Source organism: Acipenser ruthenus, chromosome 11 (genome assembly GCF_902713425.1).
Source record: "Acipenser ruthenus chromosome 11, fAciRut3.2 maternal haplotype, whole genome shotgun sequence".
In the NCBI taxonomy this organism is placed as follows: domain Eukaryota; kingdom Metazoa; phylum Chordata; class Actinopteri; order Acipenseriformes; family Acipenseridae; genus Acipenser; species Acipenser ruthenus.
Genome location: NC_081199.1, coordinates 7239207 through 7261865, shown reverse-complemented (window position 1 = coordinate 7261865; position 22659 = coordinate 7239207). Strand labels below are relative to the sequence as shown.

Below are 22659 nucleotides of genomic sequence, written 5' to 3'. Positions count from 1 at the left end.
TGAAGGTTGGGGGCAAAGGCAAAAGCTACAAGTGAGACTAAAAAAGTGAGTGACACTGAGGTGCACTGGAAGCTATGTTGTGCCAAACCCTGGCCTCCAGTGGGATTATACATGTGTGACAAAAATATTGAAGTCTGGACACGTTCTACACTTTTTCTATACTTCCACAACTAACATAAGTGATGCAAGCTTGAGCCACACACCTTGAGACAACCCCAAGTATGGGCAGTGCAGCCTTCTGGACACTCGATTGTATTATCGGAAAGCAAACCTTGTTGACAGTCCAGTTTGTTTAAAGGTAGAGCTATAAAGACACATGATTCTCCCCTGGAAATAAGTCAGCCAAACCTCTATAACCCAAATACTGCAGGTATGCTCCCTCAGCAACTGCTTGCAGCACTAGGATGTAATCAACGACAGACTGGAGAAAAGACTTCTACTATGCAATAATACTGTTTTTTTTTTTAATATGGGCTTATAAAATAGTGTCAATTTACCTTCTGGTCTGATTGACAGGCAAGATCATGATGGGATTTAAATAACTAGCTGATTAATGCTATGTCCCCATTTAGAAAATAATATAAGACGGTGATAAGCACCTGTACCTTACTTCCAGATGTTTTTTCTATATCTCGTCAAGCCTGTTTTTACTGTTTTTTTTTTGTTTGTTTGTTTTTTGTTTTTTTGTTTTTTTTATATAAAAGATCTCTGAAGCAGATTGACCACCCACGGCAGTTTCTTGCGTCACACACACACTGAAACTAGAGGCTTCCATGTGTGGGATGCAGCACGGGTCAGAGCCGTTGACAAAGTTACAGAATAGGTCTGATTATGTGTAACAGATACACATCAATCGAAGGTACTGTACCGCTATCCTAAAACCATGCTTGAATAGCCGGAACATGTATTAAATTTGCTTATTCAATAATTACAATCAAGTTTAAAAGCGCAATTCCGGTATTGTATGGATCATTGCATTGCTAGTGGATGCAGATTCGAGTATCGTGTGAATCACGTGGTTTTTGCAAGGGTCTGCGGCTGATTGGCTCATTCTGGCTTCTTCAAAACCTGAAGCTTGGTTCCAAACTCAGAAACAAAACCAGACGGGTTAAAGATGTGCAAGAGTGCACGTGTGATTGACTGCGCAACAGAAAAGAAAATCAGCGAATAAAACAGCAGAGGAAACAACTGTATCAGACTACCTGGGATCTGCAAAGCATCCACCAACAACAACCATGCTGAGGATCCGAAAGCCTATACAGCGATTAAGCTTTTTTCTGCTATAAATTAACTTGATCATAAACCGGGAGCATATCAAAAGTGCGAACTGCAAAGGTGGAAAATAGTTATTTCTGTGTTCTAACTCATAACCGAAAAAACAGAAAACTAAGCTATCTAAAGACAATGCATCAAATTGAAACCATGTGGCCGAAACTTACATCAAAGAACATGCTCTAGTTCCACCGATACTGAATGGAATTGCAGACAAATAACTACCAGAAGATGCGATGGGCAAATGAATACTTCAAATAAAAGGGTATAGCTATCTATTTATTAAATTCCAGGTGATTTGAAATCTGTATCAAGAAAGCTCTGCTTGCCTCGACATTCATTCACATCTGGAAGTCAACCTCAAAATTCAGAGGACTTTAAGAAATGTTTTATTATTATTATTATTATTATTATTATTATTATTATTATTATTATTATTATTATTATTTTTCATAGTCGAATAATCTTACAAAAAGACATTGACCAGAAACACTTTTTCTTTAATGGTGTTTTGTGGAGTACTTTATCAGAAGTCTTATTTTTGGATTTTAAAAGGTATGTAATATTTGTGTTTATTATATATCAACACGTTATATTAATTCATTAAAGTATAAAAGTAGATTCTAAACTGAACTAACAAAATTTGAACTGCTATTTTAAGAAATTGACAGATTTTTGTTTAGTTGGATAACTGTAGGCTAGTTCCGGTAAAAACAACTGGACTATAATAGTTTAATACCACACTACAACCTAACAGCCTTACACATTGGTAATTGCAGTGCACTGTAATTCCCTCGTACAGTATGGGCAGTGAACAGCAAAGCAGAAGCTCTTTAGTCCTGTGATGCGGAACTCATATAAAGATCATTCAATAACAGTTATATATATAGCCTGAACAAATTAGGTACGTGTGCAGACCTCATTTCCTGAATGGAAGGCTAGATTATGCTGCAGAAAATGACAATGTACCCTGCGGTATAGGTGGGGACTCGGCTAGGCAGCTGTAGACCCAGATTACACGTACATGATGCTTGCTTTAAGGGACAAAAAACAAAAGGTGGAGTTGAACCCCTCAGAAACACACGCAGTGGATGACTTTTTCTTGTCCCTTGCTTTATAGAACATACAGTAGGGTAGTAAAACACACTTGTTTTAGTTTAGCATCATCTAAACTTAATAAAGCGGTGTCATTATCTATCATACTTTAGCACAGATAGTACTGCCTGTGCTGACATCATCATCAGTGACATACTGTAGCTGGAGTTGTATTGCGCGCACAGTATTTCAATATAACCCCAAACTAACACTGCTAGATGTATTGCCATGTATACACGCCTAATGGTAAGAACGTGTCATACATATTTAAAAAGCGGTTTGTTATACCGACTAGTGTATGTACAAGTGCTTATCTAGGTGTTCTATTAACGTTTACCCGCATTCTCTGTATTATAGTCTGTTTACCTTAATATGCATTTAGATTAATAATAATTTATAATATAGAAATAAGAGGATCGTGCTGTACAGTATATGCTCGAATAAATAATCGGTAGTGCATGCACCACGATCAGTAATACTAGTGGTTATATCATGTGAAGAGTGGCAAGTATGCTAGCAACAGGTTGCTGTATAAAAGCAACTCTTCGCAAGAATATACTATACAGTGTATGGGAGTTTTAACAATCTAATAGTTGAAGGAGTGCGCAGCTTGCAAGTCTTAGGACACGTTACCTGCCACTTAATTGAGGGGGCTTGTTTAGTTGGCTTTGTTTTGAACTGCAACGCAATAACCCCCAGGGACCTGAACGATTGAAAACGCACTGCATGTCTGACAGCATGCGGCAAACACGTCTATTCAGGTACTTACCAAGTTAAGGTGAGATCCACCAATTATTTAGTCAGAGGATGAGAGTAGTTTGTTTTGTAAGCGGACCACCCCTCTTGGTGTGTCCATCGTCCATCTAATCGTTTTACTACGCTCATAGAGACCATTCGAAATAGCAATACTAGCCCTATTGTGTTGATGGGGTCGATTTGCAAGCAAATCTAGTTAATTGACTGAAGGATTGTCTCTGCATGGGCTTTATCGGGTATCAAATTTTATAACCGTCTAGACATATTGGTTAGTAAAAATGTGCAACAAATCATTGTGTTTGAACTAAAATGTCTTTATCATTCCCCGTGCTTCATTTTGTTTCTTAATTGCATTCGTTTTGCTATTAAGCGTCTTCCAGAAAAAAAAAAAAAAAAAAAACATGTGGAACGCATTTCATACGAGGATACTTGTTTACCCCGTGTCCCTATCAAATTACTCATTGTATAAACTCTAAAACAGTACGTTACATGTGAGATACAGTGTACCTTCCTGTCAGTAGTTTTGCTTCACTGTAGAATGTGGAATTGTTGAGTGCTGACTGGGCGGAACCGCTAGCATTCCAAATTTGCACCCGACATTCACACTATATTAAGAGCAGCTGACAGTTAATGGTTGTGACCTTCTAATTGGTCTCGCCCTAACAGAGCACATTTCCCGGTTGGCAAAAGTCTAGCTCACTATTATTTTCCGATCCCTGTTATAACAGTGTGTTTTTTTATGTGCACCTCGCTCTCCTCCCTCTGTTCTGTCAGATTAAACAGCCAACATTGGGTTCTAATTAGGAGTTTGGGATTCGGTTCAGCAGGGTGATCAACATTCACATGGTTCCTGTCCCAACTCTAAATGGGATTCTCAGAAATCAACAGCATTTTTTTTATTACACCTCTAAAATACTTTGATAAGTAAATATTCAATAATATTCAATAATTACTGAGTCACAACTACAATATTGTGCTCTGGAAGTAAACCATTGCAGTAATTCTCTGATCACTTAAAATGGATTACAGTGTATTAAACTGACCAGGTGATAAACTTAACTCACATATTTACATTTAAATCCAATGTATTCAGTATGGTGTTCATTTTGTAACGCAGTACTAAGAAAGAGAGCATTGTTTGTGTCCCTCAGTAAGTAATTTTGAAGTGGACAGACACGCTGGTTGTTTCTTTTCTTTTTCTAATCTTCTAAACTGGTCTCTGTTGTTATGGTTTCAGTTATAGGTTTATAGATTGGCTTGACCTAATCGCTGTGTGGTTAACAAGAATGGTAGTTATGACAGCAATAAGCAAATCAAATTGCATGTACATTGTAACCTACAGCATACCTTCAAATCGAATTGCAGAATCTAATTCAGAAAATGAATTCAAAATTCACTTTTTCTGATCAATTTGATCGTCAGTACTGGTAACACTGTGAAGTGTCAGAGTGTTGTAGGGTTTTTGATCGTCAGTACTGGTAACACTGTGAAGTGTTAGTGTTGTAGGGTTTTTGATCGTCAGTACTGGTAACACTGTGAAGTGTTAGTGTTGTAGGGTTTTTGATCGTCAACACTGGTAACACTGTGAAGTGTTAGCGTTGTAGGGTTTTTGATCGTCAGTACTGGTAACACTGTGAAGTGTTAGTGTTGTAGGGTTTTTGATCGTCAGTACTGGTAACACTGTGAAGTGTTAGTGTTGTAGGGTTTTTGATCGTCAGTACTGGTAACACTGTGAAGTGTTAGTGTTGTAGGGTTTTTGATCGTCAGTACTGGTAACACTGTGAAGTGTTAGTGTTGTAGTGTTTTTGATTGTCAGTACTGGTAACACTGTGAAGTGTTAGTGTTGTAGTGTTTTTGATCGTCAACACTGGTAACACTGTGAAGTGTTAGCGTTGTAGGGTTTTTGATCGTGCAGTACTGGTAACACTGTGAAGTGTTAGCGTTGTAGGGTTTTTGATCGTCAACACTGGTAACACTGTGAAGTGTTAGTGTTGTAGTGTTTTTGATTGTCAGTACTGGTAACACTGTGAAGTGTTAGCGTTGTAGGGTTTTTGATCGTCAACACTGGTAACACTGTGAAGTGTTAGTGTTGTAGGGTTTTTGATCGTCAACACTGGTAACACTGTGAAGTGTTAGCGTTGTAGGGTTTTTGATCATGCAGTACTGGTAACACTGTGAAGTGTTAGCGTTGTAGGGTTTTTGATCATGCAGTACTGGTAACACTGTGAAGTGTTAGTGTTGTAGGGTTTTTGATCGTGCAGTACTGGTAACACTGTGAAGTGTTAGTGTTGTAGGGTTTTTGATCGTCAGTACTGGTAACACTGTGAAGTGTTAGTGTTGTAGGGTTTTTGATCGTGCAGTACTGGTAACACTGTGAAGTGTTAGTGTTGTAGGGTTTTTGATTGTCAGCACTGGTAACACTGTGAAGTTTTAGTGTTGTAGGGTTTTTGATCGTGCAGCACTGGTAACACTGTGAAGTGTTAGTGTTGTAGGGTTTTTGATCGTGCAGTACTGGTAACACTGTGAAGTGTTAGTGTTGTAGGGTTTTTGATCGTCAGCACTGGTAACACTGTGAAGTTTTAGTGTTGTAGGGTTTTTGATCGTGCAGCACTGGTAACACTGTGAAGTGTTAGTGTTGTAGGGTTTTTGATCGTCAGTACTGGTAACACTGTGAAGTGTTAGTGTTGTAGGGTTTTTGATCGTCAGTACTGGTAACACTGTGAAGTGTTAGTGTTGTAGGGTTTTTGATCGTCAGTACTGGTAACACTGTGAAGTGTTAGTGTTGTAGGGTTTTTGATCATCAGTACTGGTAACACTGTGAAGTGTTAGTGTTGTAGGGTTTTTGATCGTGCAGTACTGGTAACACTGTGAAGTGTTAGTGTTGTAGGGTTTTTGATCATCAGTACTGGTAACACTGTGAAGGGTTTTTCAATCTTGGACCGATGTCGATAGTTTATTTGTTTTGGCCACTGCCTAGGAATTTCTTATCCCACGAGTACAATAAAACTCTAGAGAATAGCCTGATTTTCAACTATTTCTGAAGTTCTGACTTAATGTGATTGTTTATGTTCTGGCAGCTCTGCTGTTTTTTTTTTAAGTTCCACAGTGTGCAACACATACATATATTTAGTGGAATCTTATCTGAGAACCCTAACTGGAAATGATGTCCCTTTCCAAGTAGGCTTTCCATTGTTAACTGATTATTAGTGAGGGATACACAGGGACATTCTTTCAAAATGAATGATACGATATTATATTGTTTTCCCAGTACTTGTACTATAGTAGACTAGACCTGGTATTCGAGTAAGGTTCACCCAAGTAACAAGCACAGAGATGGACTAGATGGCACATATAGAAGCTGAGTAACAGTAAATTCAGAACAGCTTGTGCCAGACGCTTATTTTTAGGAGTAAGGTAGGTGGTTGTAGCAATCCTAGTTCATTCATTCTCCAGTGCTGTAAAATGCTCTTGAAAATGGTTTGGTCTAAATCTGAATGCACCTCACACGGAATTATTAACATTTGTAAATATTTGGAAAGCACTTAACAAATGATGCTTGAAGAGTTTGTATTCGGAAGTAAGCACCATTCCCGATTTGAGAGAGATATTGAGGGAAAACAGAATTGCTTATTATAACTGTTAATGTTCCTTGAATTTCATTGCTGTAACCTTTGCTGTGTTTCTCATTTATTGGTACCATTTATTTGTGTCAGACTTTTTTTTTTTTTTTTTACAATTGCGAAAATGCTTTAAAAAACAATGTAGCTGTTTATTATACTCCCTTTTGGGTGTCGTTTCAAGGACCCAGAATGCGAACACACTTCCATTTTAATAAATGGGAAACCATTGTCCCCGTCTTGCCACTGATACCATTGAAAATAATAAGAAAAGAGAGCGGAACGAGAACTTATCCAATGATTCTTAAAGGCGGTGCAGTGGCACTACAATAGCAATGCAGCGTCTGCAGTTCTTTATATTGTGACATGCCAGAGCAATCCCAATGCTGTGAACCAACACACACTGTTAATCCGTTGCAGTACAATGATACCAGATCAGTTCCAGTGTTACACCCATATGGCTGCCTGACTGGGGTTATGTGACTTTTTGTTTTTTGGATGGTGAAGACCTAACGCTTTGAGTTATTGTCTTCATACTTGGTACTCTGGGTCAAGTTCCAATCGTTGACAGAAGAAAATTGAACCCTTGCATGTCTCATATCATACATCATTTGAGGAAGTTGTTTTATATTTGCAGGGCTAGCCTGTATACACACACTGTATGTGTTGGTGACATTGACATTGGACTTCCTTGCCTAAAGTCCCAATAGGTAATCAATGATTAGTGCTAATTGGGGTCTGTCATTAATATCAGCCATTTATGTGCTGCGGTCCAGCTTCCTATGGTGTGAATCAAAATCAATTTCAGTCCAAAGGGTTCAATTGACTTAATTGCTGTTCATGCCCCCAATAGTATAATGAATCCATGTTTCTTCATTGCAATAAAAAGGCTGATTTGACAGAATCTTTCAGTTTCATTAGTTATCAGTTCATCACTTCAAGGGAAACTGTTTGCCTTTGGCTTGTTCCCATAAGGGAAGAGAACTGACCTCAGAATGTCACCTAACTGTATAGTGATGTGAAAGCAGCAGGAGTTTGACATAGCGTGACTCTACTCATGAACTGGCCTGTGTTCACAGATAGGATCGGAGCATTAAGCAGGAGGCTGGGCTGGGGGGGGTGGGGAGGGATTTGTTATGAAGGCGCTTAAATTGATTTTCAAAGACTGGTGAGCTGAGAATTGTTGCTTTGTTTTGGGATTAGTCTGAGTTTTTAGCAGTGGTGTTTTATCTATATAATATGCTCCAGAGTCTGTGGATCAATCAAGTTCCTATAAATCCACTGCCTATGACAGTACACTGTAGAAAATAAGAAATAAATTTGAGAATAAGACAACCAAAAAAAAAACAACTAGGTGCTTTGACTGAAACTGGTTCTGTGTGTGCAGCGCAGCGCAGCGGCTTTATTATAGCTGATCAAGTTTTCCGTCCTGCTTGTGCGAAAGTGATGAACGCTCACAGGCTGTTTCGGACACTGATTGATTGTTTGCTTTACTGTAGCACACAATGAGGCCAGCTAGCACACCCCTCGCCCCTGGGACAAACAGGCATCCCGGAAAGTCCAGCTGCAAGTCAGGATATGGCACGACGTCCAGTTTTCATTTGGGTTGCTCCTTTATGAGGATCCCATTGGTGTTTTAAAATAAAATTGACTGTAAAATTGACCTACTTTTTCTTTCCCGCCTTTTCTCACGGAGAACGTCGTACTAAAGCACCCAGTATTTATTTATTTTTTAATTTATTTTTTAAGTTAAAAACATTATTGCAACAGTCAGTGTTTCACTACATCAAGTGATTGATTTGTCTGTGGTTTTGTTAGAAATATTTTGCACCTGAGGGGGAAAAAAAAAAAAAGGCTCCGGTCTGTTAACCCCTTCACCTTCAACCATTTTTCATACAGCTTCATCCATTAAATGCTGTCAGCATGCAAACACAGCAAACCATTAGTTTAAAAAGGGTTCGGTCTGCAGTATTGGCAACAGACAGTAACATGTTGGAATCAGAAGGACCTCCTGGAGGTATCAGAAATAGATTCCTGAGGTTAAAAGATTAACATTGAGGTATTGGATCTGAATGTACACAATCCAATTCCTTTATTAAACCAGGGAAAGAGCATTAGACACAAGCTCCAATTTACAGTGTGACATGAAGGCAGTACAACGGCATACTTACAAATGAAGGATTGTTCAGATAAGTAAAATAATACAATGAAATAAGTACACGGTGGACTTCAGCCATCCAGCTTGCCTAGCACAGGTATCTAGCCTAGTTTTCAACAGAGAAAAGTTCATTCATTTCAACTAGTTCCAAAAGGGCAAATATTTAACAGGGTTGTTCATTCCCCAGCTTTTCGGTGGTGTTTTAGTTGAACGTTGTGCATCATGCCCTTCCCACCTTTCAGATTTTAAACATTATTACATTGCAACTTCCATCCACTGGCAGGTTATTGATAAAGTTGGAAATCGAGCCAGCTACTCCAACTAATATGATCCTGAGACCTGGCTGTTAATGTGAGTCCCAGTAACCTGCTCTTACTCCTACACATCATATCAATCAAAGCAAAGTAATCAGAATCAATGGATGTTAAAGTTCACACCATGAGTGTTAGCATACGTTTCTCAACCGGCGCGGTCCGTACCTGTTTATCAGGTGTCTTGCCCTGGTCTCATTGCATATTATTACAAACGCAGTCAAGTAGATCTTTGGCACAACAGCAATTTTCCTGTATGCAAATAAAAAAAAAATAAAGAAAAGCGGTGAGACAGACTAGGGTTGGCATTCATTTAATTTTTTTCATGGTTATCGTTTCTCTTCACCGGCGGCATGTCTTGAGATGAGGAAATGGTTTAGAACACGATCCCCATATTCAGAAAATTTCACATGAAGCCGCCTTATTAGAAATGCAGTTAATGCACATCTGCTGTGAAGATCAGCCAGACATCAGCTATCTGCTTAAACCATGGGGAGCGTCAGGAAATCAAGCCAGCGTGTACTGTGGGAACTTGACTCTTCTTCAGGATCAATGGATGAAACTTCACGCATAAATCGCTTGTTACTTAAAACAAAGTTGTATATGTAAAAGTCTGCAGAATTGTGTTTGATATTCCTGAAACTAGGCTGTCGTTTGTTTCTTAAACAAGTATAAACAAGTTACAGTAATTCAAGTTACAAACCTATATTTGAATGAATGCCAAAAGGACATCCAGGACAGCAAAACATTCCTTTTCAGTGTTTAGAATGCATTTTTCTTATATAGATTTTTTCCTGCAAAATAAGCAAATTCATCTAGATACACACAGTACTAAAAAAAAACCACATAGATTGTGCTAATTAGGATAGTTACGAAAAAAGAAGTTACCAGAAAGTGTACATTTAAGCTGTTTTCCTTAAAAAAAAAAATATTTCAACAATCAATTTCTAATAGGTTCATTTTCTGTTAGAAAATAACTGTTAGTAAATACAGACTGTTACAAAAACCATCTAGAAATGTATGTGGTTTTTGGGGGACTCATGACTGGCCAGATGTCTAGATGTTACAGACATCAATAAAGTTTGATATTTTGAATCTAAATATGACCCTTGAGTGTTTCCATGACAAAATAAGAAAGTGAATACTCTCCCTATGAATAATAAACAAACTGACCAACTGAATGAGGACAACCAAACCGCTACACAAAGCTTTTAGTGTGTCTTCAGTGAACCGCATGTCGATTTACTATATATGTGAACAGTTGCCACAGTGCTTAATGCAAACTTGTCTAATTATTAAAGCTGCTTTCTTTGAAACAATAATTTTTAATTATCTAGTAGCTAAGAGCTGTCAGAAGACACCTCGGAGGGTGTTGTGGAGAGCGTTTCTAAAGCTTGTGGGTTGATTCAAATGTTATTAAAACCCATTGTGAGTCTATTTGCAGGATAGAACAAGCCCACTTGTCCTCAGCAACTCATTCATGTCTACCATCAAGGGGGTATTCTGTTTCCTTGCAGCTTCCTCCTTCTTCTTCTTCTTCTTCTAACACTTAATTGTGACATGCAATAACTAATGAACCAGTTGAGTCCCTTTTGGATGTATATAGACAGTAGGTGGGGTATAATATCTAAAATTGCAGTTTATCTCACACCTGGAGAAGACTATCTTAAGGTTATCTGTTACTAATGTATATATCACTATATGTAGTTTCATGAAAAGCTCAATTGAACCCATTCTGGTTGCTTGGGGAGTGGGGAGTAGTTGGTATACTGCTCCAGATCTTATTTTTTATGAATGTTCATACATTTTCAGTAGTCTACAAGTCACATTTGATTAATAATTAATTCTGGTCTTTTAACAGGTTACAAAAGTAATAGAATGTTATTTAATCAATAGCAATAATAAATGTTAACTTATATTTTTTTCAATACATGACAAAGCTCCTTTTCAAACAATGAAAAACAATAATTACTGTGTAAATAATAATATTATTTTTTAATTTCAGATTCCAATCGTGGAAGGCTGTAAATCTGAACATTTAAAACCAGAAGTAAAGTGAAGAAATCAGATTAATTTCAAACAACCAGAGCTGCAGAACATAATTACAATAAGCTTAATCTCAACAGTATGTCAACAGCAATATAAGAAGTCGTCCTTGGATTAACGACAACTCAATGACAGCTTGGGTTATTCACTGACCCATCAAAGAGACTTGGACTGTCTTAAGTGCTTCTCAGTTTAAAAATCAATGAGTGAATGGTTATCGACCCATTTTCACCTACCGTTTGGAAGCCAAATCATTACTGCTGGAAATTGTTCTGGACTAAAGTTGTTCCAACCATGTGTGTAGTCTTGTCTTCACAAGAGTCAGCCTTGAACCCTGAGTTGGGTTGTTTTGGATGCAACCTCTGAATCTGTTGACACACTGAAGAAAACAAAGGGCCAATCAGAATCGTCAGTATTTGGAATGGCAAAAGGACTTGCCTTTCTGTTCATGTGCTAAGACAAATTCCTTAACTAAGTCTTAAATAAGCCAGTGCCAATACACAGAAACGCATCTCTTAAAAGATTTAAGACATCTGCAACAGTACTTCCATAAGTATTGACCATTTGGGTATTACATCAGAGTCAACCGGGACTGGGAAAACTGACCGTCTTGAGGGGTTAATTGAACTTTTGAATACACATCAGTTGTGTCTTTCCTACAGTCTTAGAGCGTACTGGCTGATCTGGTTTAGGACCATTTGGAATTGAACCAGAAGGCTGGTTTGATCCTCCATCAGAACTTGCAAAAAATCTCCCTCTGCGGTGGTGGTGTGGTCCCGTGGTGGCTTGCTGAATTGCAGCTATGCACGTTGAAGTGACCCTACATCACTCCTCCTGCTCAGTCTCAGTGTGTGCGCGGCTCACCTCAATATGCTAGATGCTGACGTGATCTACATCATCCTGGAGCTGGTGATCGCTGTGCTAGCGGTGCTGGGCAACGTGCTAGTGTGCTGGGCGGTGTGCCTGAACAGCAACCTGCAGAACGTCACCAACTTCTTCGTGGTGTCGCTGGCGGTGGCGGATATCGCGGTGGGCGTGCTGGCCATCCCCTTCGCCATCACCATCAGCACGGGTTTCTGCGCCCACTTCCACGGCTGCCTCTTCATCGCCTGCTTTGTCCTCGTGCTCACCCAGAGCTCCATCTTCAGCCTGCTGGCCATCGCCATTGACCGCTACATTGCCATAAAGATACCCCTCAGGTAAGAGGGCAGCCACAGTACTGTACGTTTAGATGTTACTGCAGTTCTACTGGTATAGATAGTCACCACATGACCACTGCCTTGTATACAGGACTGCAAGGCTCTGATGAGCTGTTCCTTATGCAGCCGCCCATACACATTGTATTACTGCTGCAGTGTTTGAGGTGCATATTTACAGTAGAAGTAACATGTTCCATTATATTTTTCCTTTCACTAAAATGGTGCAAGTTGCATGAGTGTACAGAGCTTGGCTCATTATTATCCCCACTGGGAATGCATAGCAAATTCTTCATATATCTAGAGAGCCTTTAGGACATTGTTTTAGGCAGCTATTCAATTGGGGATTATTTAGCAAGTTATTTATAATATCAGAATGTAGGGATTTATGGAGAAACGTGTCTGTATGCTACAAATGTACCTTATTGTACAGTATTTATGTCACATTTACTTTTTTACATATGAAAGTGATCATCTTTATTGTGATACTGATGGCTCTAGTTTTTTTTTTTATTTACGGCTATGGCTTGCATGTATGTTAGAGGCATAAACTCACACATTACCATTAGCAGTGCCATGTTCAGGGCCTTTTGCACAGAAGTCAGCTGCTTTTTTTACATTAATGTTTGACCCCACAACTCAAAGACAACAGCTAAATAGAACGATTGGGGGTGTTTGTCGTATTCTCAGGTCGTGTTCCCGCTGTGACCAGGTGGTGGTCTGTTTAAAATTAGAACACTTTTGGCAAAAAGTGTCCAATTCAGACAGTCATTTTCCACTTTCCAATAACAGCACAAAGGAAGGGAGCCACAGGCTGCTGTTGATATTGGTAATGAGAGAGAGAAGCACATGTATTACAGAAGCTCAGAAGGGAAAGAAAGCACATTACATAAGGCTGGTTTATACTTGATTGATGATTCATGCTGTTGCTGGAGATTTTTTGGTCAGTGCGTTCAGGAATCTGTGACGGACACATTTTATCGAGCATAGCTGTCTAAACAGAGCGTTACGGTATAATTGTCTCCCCAGACAAATGTACTGTATTTCAGAAGAAATATATACTGTACTCAAATTACATTAAAACACATAAACCCACACCCAGAGGGGAGCTTATTAGGACCTGCCAGAGAAACACATGCATGCATGTAAATTACAATGTTCACTTAGCAAAAAACAAAGGTACACTGTAAATTTACCATGGTGAAGTTTTATAGACTCAACTTCTATGCACACTGTGTGCAAGAGAAAATGTGTTAGAAGTACGTGAATGGGTTCACACTTACAAGCATTACTCTTGAGAGGTAACCCAGGGTGTTACTGCAGACCGCATGATGAAAGAACACAGAGGTGTCAAATGTATGCCTTCTAAAAGAGCTCTGCCCGACGCCTTGAATACATATTTAACTTTAAAAGCCTCTTATAATTGGTGAGCAAACATGAGGACTTTTTTTAGACGTTAGGGGTGTTAGATTTCCTAAATGTCTAAACTTTAGTATTAAACACTTTGAAATGCTTAAGCTTATTGGTAATGTTTGTAACCAGTCAGAAAAGCCATCATAAGAATCGTCGCTGTTTTATAAATTACTGCAACATGTTTTTGTGTAAAAAATAAATAAATAAATAAATGTTTGTGCTCAGAATTTACCTGCACATGGAAAGACTGAAGAAAAAGTGACTGTTATATAAAATTATCCTACACTGTATACTGAATCGAACACCTATATTTTCCCCACAACAGTTTTTTGACAACACGTAAACACAAAAAAACTATAAAATACTAGAAGTAGTACTGTAGACAACCATTTCATCCATTGCCTTCATCAGTCGTGTGACAGAGCAATATAAAACCAGGATTATGTCAGGTTGCAGGAGGACTACTAAAGGAACTTTTTATAATGCCTGCAAGTCCCCTGGGACACACTAGAAAATGCTTGAAAATGGGGTGTTTGTATTTACCACCACCACCCCTACCACTACCTTGAAGCAAAACACAATAAATCCAACTAACTGAAATGTGACATCATTGGAGTCTAGAGTCTATCAATGACAAAAAGAACCTACAGCCAGTGTGACATGTGACAGAAAGCTGTCACGTAACTCTCTTCACAGTTTCAAAGCCCTGCGATAGGACTCTTAACAGGTGGCCCATGATTCCAGAGATAAGGTTTAATACAATGATTGTGCATGTTGTGTGCCACTGATGTCAGCAGCAGCATCTGCTTCTGTACTTGTGAGTGTTGAGTGTCCATGACGCATCAGTGGTCATTGTGTAAATCGTGTGTGTGGGTGACTGCAGAACTGTTTATTCAGAATAGATCAGCAGTAAATCACCTATTAGAAGTGCAAAACAAGGCTTTAAAATCCCTTTCCTTACCTCCTATGAGCACTAGCAGCACTAGCACTGGTCCCACTACATATTGTTGCCTTTAATACAGCCTCTGATTTTAATCCCATAAAAGGAAGGAACCGGTAGCATTGGTAGTCCCAAAACAGATGAGACATGTTTTCATTGGACTTTAATTCAGATTCATATTTAATGCTTGCCATTTTTATTGTCATGTGCAGTCAGATAAAATGGACGCCAGTGGTGACTGAAAGTAAGATTTAAAAAACATCTGTCTGTTTTTTTTTTTAGGTTCAATAACAAAACAAGGGAGTTCTCAGTAGACTTTCTTTTATAAACCTAAATGATTTTTTTTCCCAGAACTCTCCTGCTGTGTGACTTGCAACATAAGGAACGCATTTCAATAAACAAAATGCATTGCGGAATTCCCTTCATATCAGAACTTTACAGATGCACCTTAGCGTTGCTCCAGGCCCCTATGACAGCCCCAGGAGAAGGGGCAGGGCACAGCACTGCAGAGTTTCCTTCATGCTGGAACACTTGTGTGTTCTTTCCAGTTAGAACTCCACTTGACACATGTTCTGCCTGTCCTGCCATCTGGCTTTACTGAAAGAATGAGACAGGTGAATGATCCAGAGTAAACATTTCCTCTGCAAACCAGCATGGAGGAGAAGGCTGCTCAATAGCGTTTCAAAGTGCAGGCAATGATATTCAAAATGGAAAACCCGACTGCATGAAGATAGGAAGAGAACGGAAATGAGTACTGTAGCTGAAAAGGCTTATTAAAAAATGTAGGTACATTACTAAAATATTAACAGATTTTAAGGACGGTATGCATTATCAAAATGTGAGAATCTGTTGGATGCTGGTTTGGTTCACCGCTCGTTCTGCCCGGACCGATTAGGGTTGTTCTGTCTGTGTGCGTGTGTCTCTGGGGCCGGGTTTGCTTATTCAGGACCACCCTGTTAACTCTAACACAAAGAACCTGGTCAAAACAGCCAAATCCTTCAGCTGTTATCCCACGAGATCTGAAAATAGATCTTGTAACTGGACTGTAAACATATTAGAGGTTTTTTTTTTTGTTTTTTTTTATAACAGGAAGTCCAATTATATGTTTTATAGTAGAATATTAAACCAGTTTATGAGACATTGTACTGACCCTTCAGAGCAGAGATTAATTCCCAGGAATGCATAAGGATAAGTATTTTCCAATATAAATGTTAAATGTCTTCGCCTCTCACCATATAAAAGAAAAAGAATATGGTTATTTTGCAGTATACTGTACCATGGAATATAACATACTAAAGCAATACTGTTAGTAGAAGTATAGGGAAAGAAAGCATAGTTTCCCTTATTACAATGATCATATTAACTGGTGCACAAGTCAGCATATCTTAGGATTGCATGGTTAGTAATGGATCCATTACCCATACTAGTGTAGTTTCCCTCATACAGAAACATTGCATTGGCACTGCCATGGGAAGATAGGTCTCCAGCAACACCCCTCCACCCCAATGCACACACTCCTAAACCTGCTTTACATTACTTGATAGCAAACATTGTACAGTACAGACTTGAATGATCGTTAAACAATTATTTACGTGGCTTCTCAAAGGTATTCCAAGAACGTATTTACTTTTCTCTTATCCCTGAGATGCTTTTGAGCTGGCCATAATATGATTACATGTGTTACACTACAGCAAAACAGTTACAGCATACAGCATGTTTCATTTGAAGACTCTACAAGGCTATGTGCATAATCAACATTGAGCTCTGCATTGCAACAACAAACTACAAAGTTAATAATAGTTTAAAGATGAGCCAGACATGGACTTTGCAATGAGACAAACGAAGGAGACTTACTTGCATATTCTTTCTCAAAGGAGAAACATCTGAGCCACATACAGTATCATATCCATGCCCTGTAAACTCTGGCTTTAAAATGGTCCTAAATGCCTGGAATCAACACAGCAACATCATTCTGTTATTCCTTCTGAAAATAAAAGTGTGTAGCCTTCTGATCCTAATACTTGATTCCAACAACACGCCAGCAAATGCACATCTTACCCCTGAAAAGTAACTTACATCCATCTGAGTTATAAGTGGAGAAATACAGTAGCTGTCTTTTTTTTAATAAACTAAAGCAGTATTCATTTAACAGAAAAGGGGGATCTTTTCCACCTTCCAAAAAATGCGTTGCATACCGCAAAGCAAAGGGTTCAAATAAATTGTGTAGAATTCAGTGTTCATAGAAGTCCTTCATTTATCAACAGAACAGGCTTCCACATCCGAAACCTTCACACACAATTATAATAAATTGCTGGAATCTGAGATGTTCAAGCTGGATTACACATCAAACATGCCTTTTCCAAAAGAGGATGATTCATATCTGCTTGATTAAGAGAGGGCACTACAGAAGAGTGTTGATTACCGAGTGAAGGGCTGAAGGCATCGCAGATTGATATCTGAGGATTTCGTTCCATTTAGTGTTCAGGGCCAGAATAGCCCAATCCCAATATCAGGGCAGTTTGATTGATCAGAACGCCATGCAGGTTCCTAATCCCTTGTGAGTTTTGTTCCTTTTGTCTGCCTTGTATATAAATAAGAAAGTGCGCTCCTTTTAGCTCCTTTTTTATTATTTATAAAAAATGTGTCTGCATCATTTTTAGTTCTGTTTCCTTTGTTTTCTTAGTTTCATCAGTCTCATAAGTGCTTGATTTCCAGACCTTTTTCCCAGCACAGTGTGTTTGCTCCATACACCCCCGCCCCCCTTGATTTTCCCTTACCCGGGACATACAGGGGATTGTTGGGTTATTGAATGTATTGATTTGATGCTTTTGTTTTCATGCAGTCACTATCATGTCTCTTTCAAAATATGATCAATCTTTGCATATATGCATTTCACAGGCATACTAACCAATAGCTAATTGCTCAAGGACGTATATACCGCACCGTTTATCATGTCACGTCATTCAGCTCTTTTGCACATCATTGCCTTGTGATGTGCCTATTTCATTTAAAGATCACCCATACGAAGCGAGCATTGTTACAGTCTGATCCAATCCACACTACATCTAAAAAGATTATGAATAGAAATGTGCTTATCCTGGAATTCTGAGAGGTTTTGATTTTGTTGTCAGAGGTGTTGTTTGGGGTGATGCTCGCAAATCTAGCTGTGATAGAAGAAGATGATTGAAATGTCTCAGATCCAGATGACCTCGGAAGCCTTAGACCTCTCCAGTGAGATAGAAATGAATACTGAGAGAGCTGATTGTGAAGTCCTGTTGGTGTTTATTTTTATTGCCTCTGTGAATGAAAACCCACATTGTAAATCTACGTTCCTTTACTAAACAATGAACAGTGGACTAGGGACGGGCTTGATGAGATGAACAACCTCTTCTCCATCCCAACGTATCTTATGGTCTGTTCTTGTTATTTTAGTGACAGGAATAACTTTGTTTCCTTAATGTTGTTTCAGGTATAATGGTCTGGTGACGGGTCAGCGAGCTAAAGGGATCATCGCCATCTGCTGGGTCCTCTCTGTCATCATTGGATTGACGCCCATGCTGGGCTGGAACAAATGTACTAGTGAGGCCACCAACAGCAGCACCCAGGTAAATCCTATAAAGTGCACAGATGACCGCATGATGCCTTGCCTCTTTGAGAACGTGGTCACCATGGATTACATGGTCTACTTCAACTTCTTCGCCTTTGTCCTTGTGCCCTTGCTGCTCATGCTGGGGATCTACCTGAGGATCTTCATGGCGGCTCGGCACCAGCTCCAGCTGATCGAACTCAAGGCCATCCAGGGGGAGAAGTGCCGCTCCATCCTCCAGAAGGAGGTCCACGCGGCCAAATCCTTGGCCATCATCGTTGGGCTGTTTGCCGTCTGCTGGCTTCCGCTCCACATCATTAACTGCTTCACCTACTTCTGTCCTCAGTGCCCACGGCCCCCGGCCTGGCTCATGTACCTGGCCATCATCTTGTCCCACGGCAATTCTGTGGTCAACCCATTCATCTACGCCTACCGGATACGGGAGTTCCGACAAACCTTCCGGAAGATCATCAGGCGACACATTCTGGCGAAGAAGGAGCATCTGTTCAAGAGTGGGGGAAGCAACAGCACCAGGACTTCGGTGCACACCAGCATGGCAGAGAATTCCACCGTCAAAATTAATGGCTACGCCCTGAATATGTACACAGAGGAAAATGCCAGCAAGCACTGTAATGAGCAAAAAACTCCCGGGGAGAACCCAGCTGAACAAAACCTAAATAAAAACAAACCCCTCTCTGATTTGCATCAATATGGACAACATTTAGACCTCCCACATATGCAAGATCTCCGACAACAGAACAGAGACTTGCCAGAGACTTTTCAAAATGGGGACAAGCCCAAGCTTGACAAAAATGCAGAGGTCCTATATCTGCAAGAGAATGAGGAATTCTCGAAGGTGCATGTCAATTCTGTGTACCAAGAGAAATCTTCACAGTGTCCAGGTCTTACGGAAGTGTCTTGATTTCAGTCCAGAACTGTTTCCATTAGGATATGAATCTATGTTTGTATTATTTATTGACTCCCTTCTTAAAGAGGGCAGCAAGTGGGAATAAAAATAAATGTAACAATGAACTGTGGTCCAGAATTTGCTCCGCATTTCAAGGACCAAGGGTTCATGAGTCAGGAGAAATGGCAGAAGGTCCTAGGCCACCACCTTTTGTAAAAGGGCAGACATCTGCTTATTGAGGACCGGGGAAGGTTCTGGTGTACATTTTATGGGCGTAGAAACGTCTTTTTCATATGTTGTTTCTTGTTGTAAAAAAAAATGATTTTAAAATATTATATCCAGGATGGGGCCAAAGTGAATACGTAGGGTACAGACACATTTGTCCCAGTGGCCACCATTCCCTGGGGATCCCACCATGCTCAACTTAAAATGAATTTCACAGCGCTTAAGGTGGTCTTAATCACTCCCTGTAATCTTGTTTCTTTTCCACTGAGGCCCTGATTACAACGTGTTGATAAGAATGGGATGTGGAGCCGGGTCCACTTAGATGGTAGTTTTCTTGTTTCAGTCTTACTTGATACAAGCCAAAAAATACAAAGCGGCCTGTGTTAATGTACCTATTTAAAGTGTTACCAGGCAGGGTCTTGTTAGCAAACAGCAAACTTATTAAGCATTAAGTTGTGGTATCCTGTGCGGTATGTTTCAATGCAATATCTTTTTCAACATAATCACAATTCCTTTGATTTTTTTTTAAAATGACCTTCAACGCAAAATGATTCCGTTTTGAACTGAGTTATTGCAATCTGTTCTGCTACATTCCACATTTGAGTACATTAGGTACGTGATCAATAAATATGAAAGCAATTGTGATTATGCTGAAAAAGAGGATATGAACAGCAAAGGAGACTATTGCAGTAAGAGTTTCTTCAATGACACTGCATACTGTAGCATGTTCAGTAACGCTTCCAAGATGCTCTCCTGTTACATAAAAATAAGTGAACAGTTTTGTCGTACAGTAGATCTTTACAGGCGATTGTTGTGTTGTGCTGTACATGTGTTGTTGCAGACTTTCTAATGATCTCGAAAACTTAAAACCCTAATGACAAAATGGGTCAATATAACACACCAGACTGTCACACTTGGTCAAATTTGGATGCTCAGAACAGTTAGTTGACGTCATTAAATAGAAAACGACATCAGAATAATACAACAAATTAAAGTAATTTATATATCAAAAGCAAATTTTAATGTGAAATACATTTTTTCCTGAGTTGTGTCCGATTCAGGCACGGAGTGGATAAGAGACTGAATATTATTTGGCTGAAGGGAGCAGCTATTTCCTCACCCACTGGACCAAAAGAGCAGAATATTCCATGTAATCTCCCCATCTGTTTTTCAGAAAATCAAAGCTCTGGTTTGTAATGCAGTGATAAATGAAGTTAGATGTTTTACAGCCGGATGTCTGTTGCTTATCCAATAAGAAACACAAACGTGCTGACCTGTGGTACGCTCATAACACCTATAAATCCAGCCAGAATTAATTCACACTCTTTTGTCTTTGGCCTGGGTATTGTCTTCAACTGCTGGGGCAAATACAGCAACACCTCCTTTTCTGAATAAATATTTTTAAGAAATTACGTTTTTTGGTGTTGTTATTATTAAGAAGCTGTGGTTTGTTTTCACCCTATTGAAAAATCTGATTTCCGACATTGCTGAAGAATTGACAAATAATCATCTAAACCGCTTGACGGCTAATCAAAATCAATCTGCCGTCGTAGAGTATGAAACATTAATTGCATGTACAATCCATGTTTGAGTTTTTCCAGTTTCCAAGGTTGTGTTTTTTGTTCTTTGCTGATGATTCTCATTGGGTTATTGGCATGCGGTGGTTTTTTCCAGTTTTTTTCTCCCGTAATAAAAGAAACATAATTGCAGCATCTGCTGATCAATCTCTGAAAATGCAGTTGTTTTTCTGAGTTAAGTAACAAAACCATTACTGCTCTGGAAAGTTTAATAGCACCTATTAGTTACAGCTGGACACATTTCAGCTGTTGCTTCCTGGTTCCAGGAGAATTGAACGGTTCATTCCCCTGGTTCCAGGGAAATGAACGCTTTCTATTCACAAGAAACTGTTTCTAAGACAGCTACTAGTTATAAATCCCACATATATTGTGCAGCTTGTTTTCAGATGTATTAATCATACTAGAGGTACACCAAATAAAAGATTCATCGAGTAACTGGTTAGGATCACTAATTTGTAGTATGGAAAATAACCATTCAGTTAACACCTACACCAATTCCAGTTTTGTCAGTAACATTTCTGTTAATTAAAAGTAGACGTTATCCAAGCCTTTTCCCACCATCCCATAATGAGCTTCATGGCCCATCATATCAGTACAGCTAAGAACGAAAACTTCTTCATGATCAAAACAGGACTCCACTTGGCCAGATTTTTTTTTTTAAAGAGGTCAGTTTTGAACTCTTTACAGCCGTTATGTTTATCTATATTCTTAAATGAAGACCTCTTGTCGTTAAGCTAAAGAGTGCACAAGAGGCCTTGCTATGCAGAGAACAGACCCCAACGTAATATATGGGCACCACAATCTGTATTCAATTATAAGGAAATACTTCTGTAAAAGAAACGACAAGGGAGAGTGGAGCTGTGTTGCTGGAATTGGAAATGTGCCTGCAACCCATTAGGGATTTCTGAGTAAAGCGATATGCGGTGATCCAGTTTATGTTTAAAAACCGCTCTGACTGCTCAACACAAACACCAAACACTTACGGAGAGACCCAGCTCTACAACCTCTGATCCACCCTCACCCAAGCGGAAGATATTCACCCTTAAACAGTCTGGCCAAGAAACAAGCAAAACATCCTGCCACCATTTCATATTGTGTGAGCCGCATGAACTGCTGTAGCACGAAACAGCTGATCACCTATAAGCATTTGTCACAATTCCAGTACATCATCTCTTGTGTTTAGATGTCTTCCTGTGCACAGATCATACTGTAGGATAGAATCCCAAAGTTAAAAAAACAGTGAGTTAGATGTACTAAAGTGTTGCGTCTGTTGCAATCGTTGCAAACCACATGCAAACCAGTCGGCAGTGTAGCGTGAAATATACTAAACAAACACAACGCTGTTAGCATCATTTTAATGAAATGCTTTGCAGCTGCAGTTCTTATCATTCTGGTTGTTCCTGTAAAAATTTGCAAAAACAGGGTGGAGATAGTGCAAATGAGGGATCAAAAATACTATAATGAGATGTACTAAAGCTGTGGGCAAATGCGTTGCTACAACTGTTTAAATAACGTACCTGTAATTTTTCTTTTCATTGTTAACTTCCTGACAACTTTTTA

The 22659-nt window shown here is 39.3% G+C and overlaps 1 protein-coding gene across 4 annotated transcripts; it reads left to right on the top strand.

Moving 5' to 3' along the window:
- Positions 1-776: 776 nt before the first annotated feature.
- Positions 777-20931, top strand: LOC117426173 (adenosine receptor A2a-like). 4 transcript variants are annotated; one of them, XM_059033185.1, is made up of 3 exons: positions 777-1827; positions 11215-12454; positions 15156-16351. In XM_059033185.1, exons 2-3 carry the CDS (start codon positions 12126-12128, stop codon positions 15403-15405), a joined length of 579 nt encoding a protein of 192 aa, XP_058889168.1. In that variant the 5' UTR covers positions 777-1827; positions 11215-12125; the 3' UTR covers positions 15406-16351. The 4 variants fall into 4 exon arrangements, with proteins under 4 accessions (XP_058889168.1, XP_058889166.1, XP_058889165.1 ...); XM_059033183.1 differs by lacking the exon at positions 15156-16351 and adding an exon at positions 18274-20931 and having other exon boundaries at positions 800-1537; XM_059033182.1 differs by lacking the exon at positions 15156-16351 and adding an exon at positions 18274-20931 and having other exon boundaries at positions 800-1827.
- The last annotated feature ends 1728 nt before the right edge of the window (positions 20932-22659 follow it).

What these genes read in the sequence shown, in the direction of transcription:
- LOC117426173 (XM_059033183.1), top strand. Translation starts at nt 12,126, where the DNA reads ATGCTAGATGCTGACGTGATCTACATCATCCTGGAGCTGGTGATCGCT. An exon ending in GCCATAAAGATACCCCTCAG is followed by an intron (nt 12,455 to 18,273) that starts GTAAGAGGGCAG and finishes ATGTTGTTTCAG; the next exon opens with GTATAATGGTCTGGTGACGG.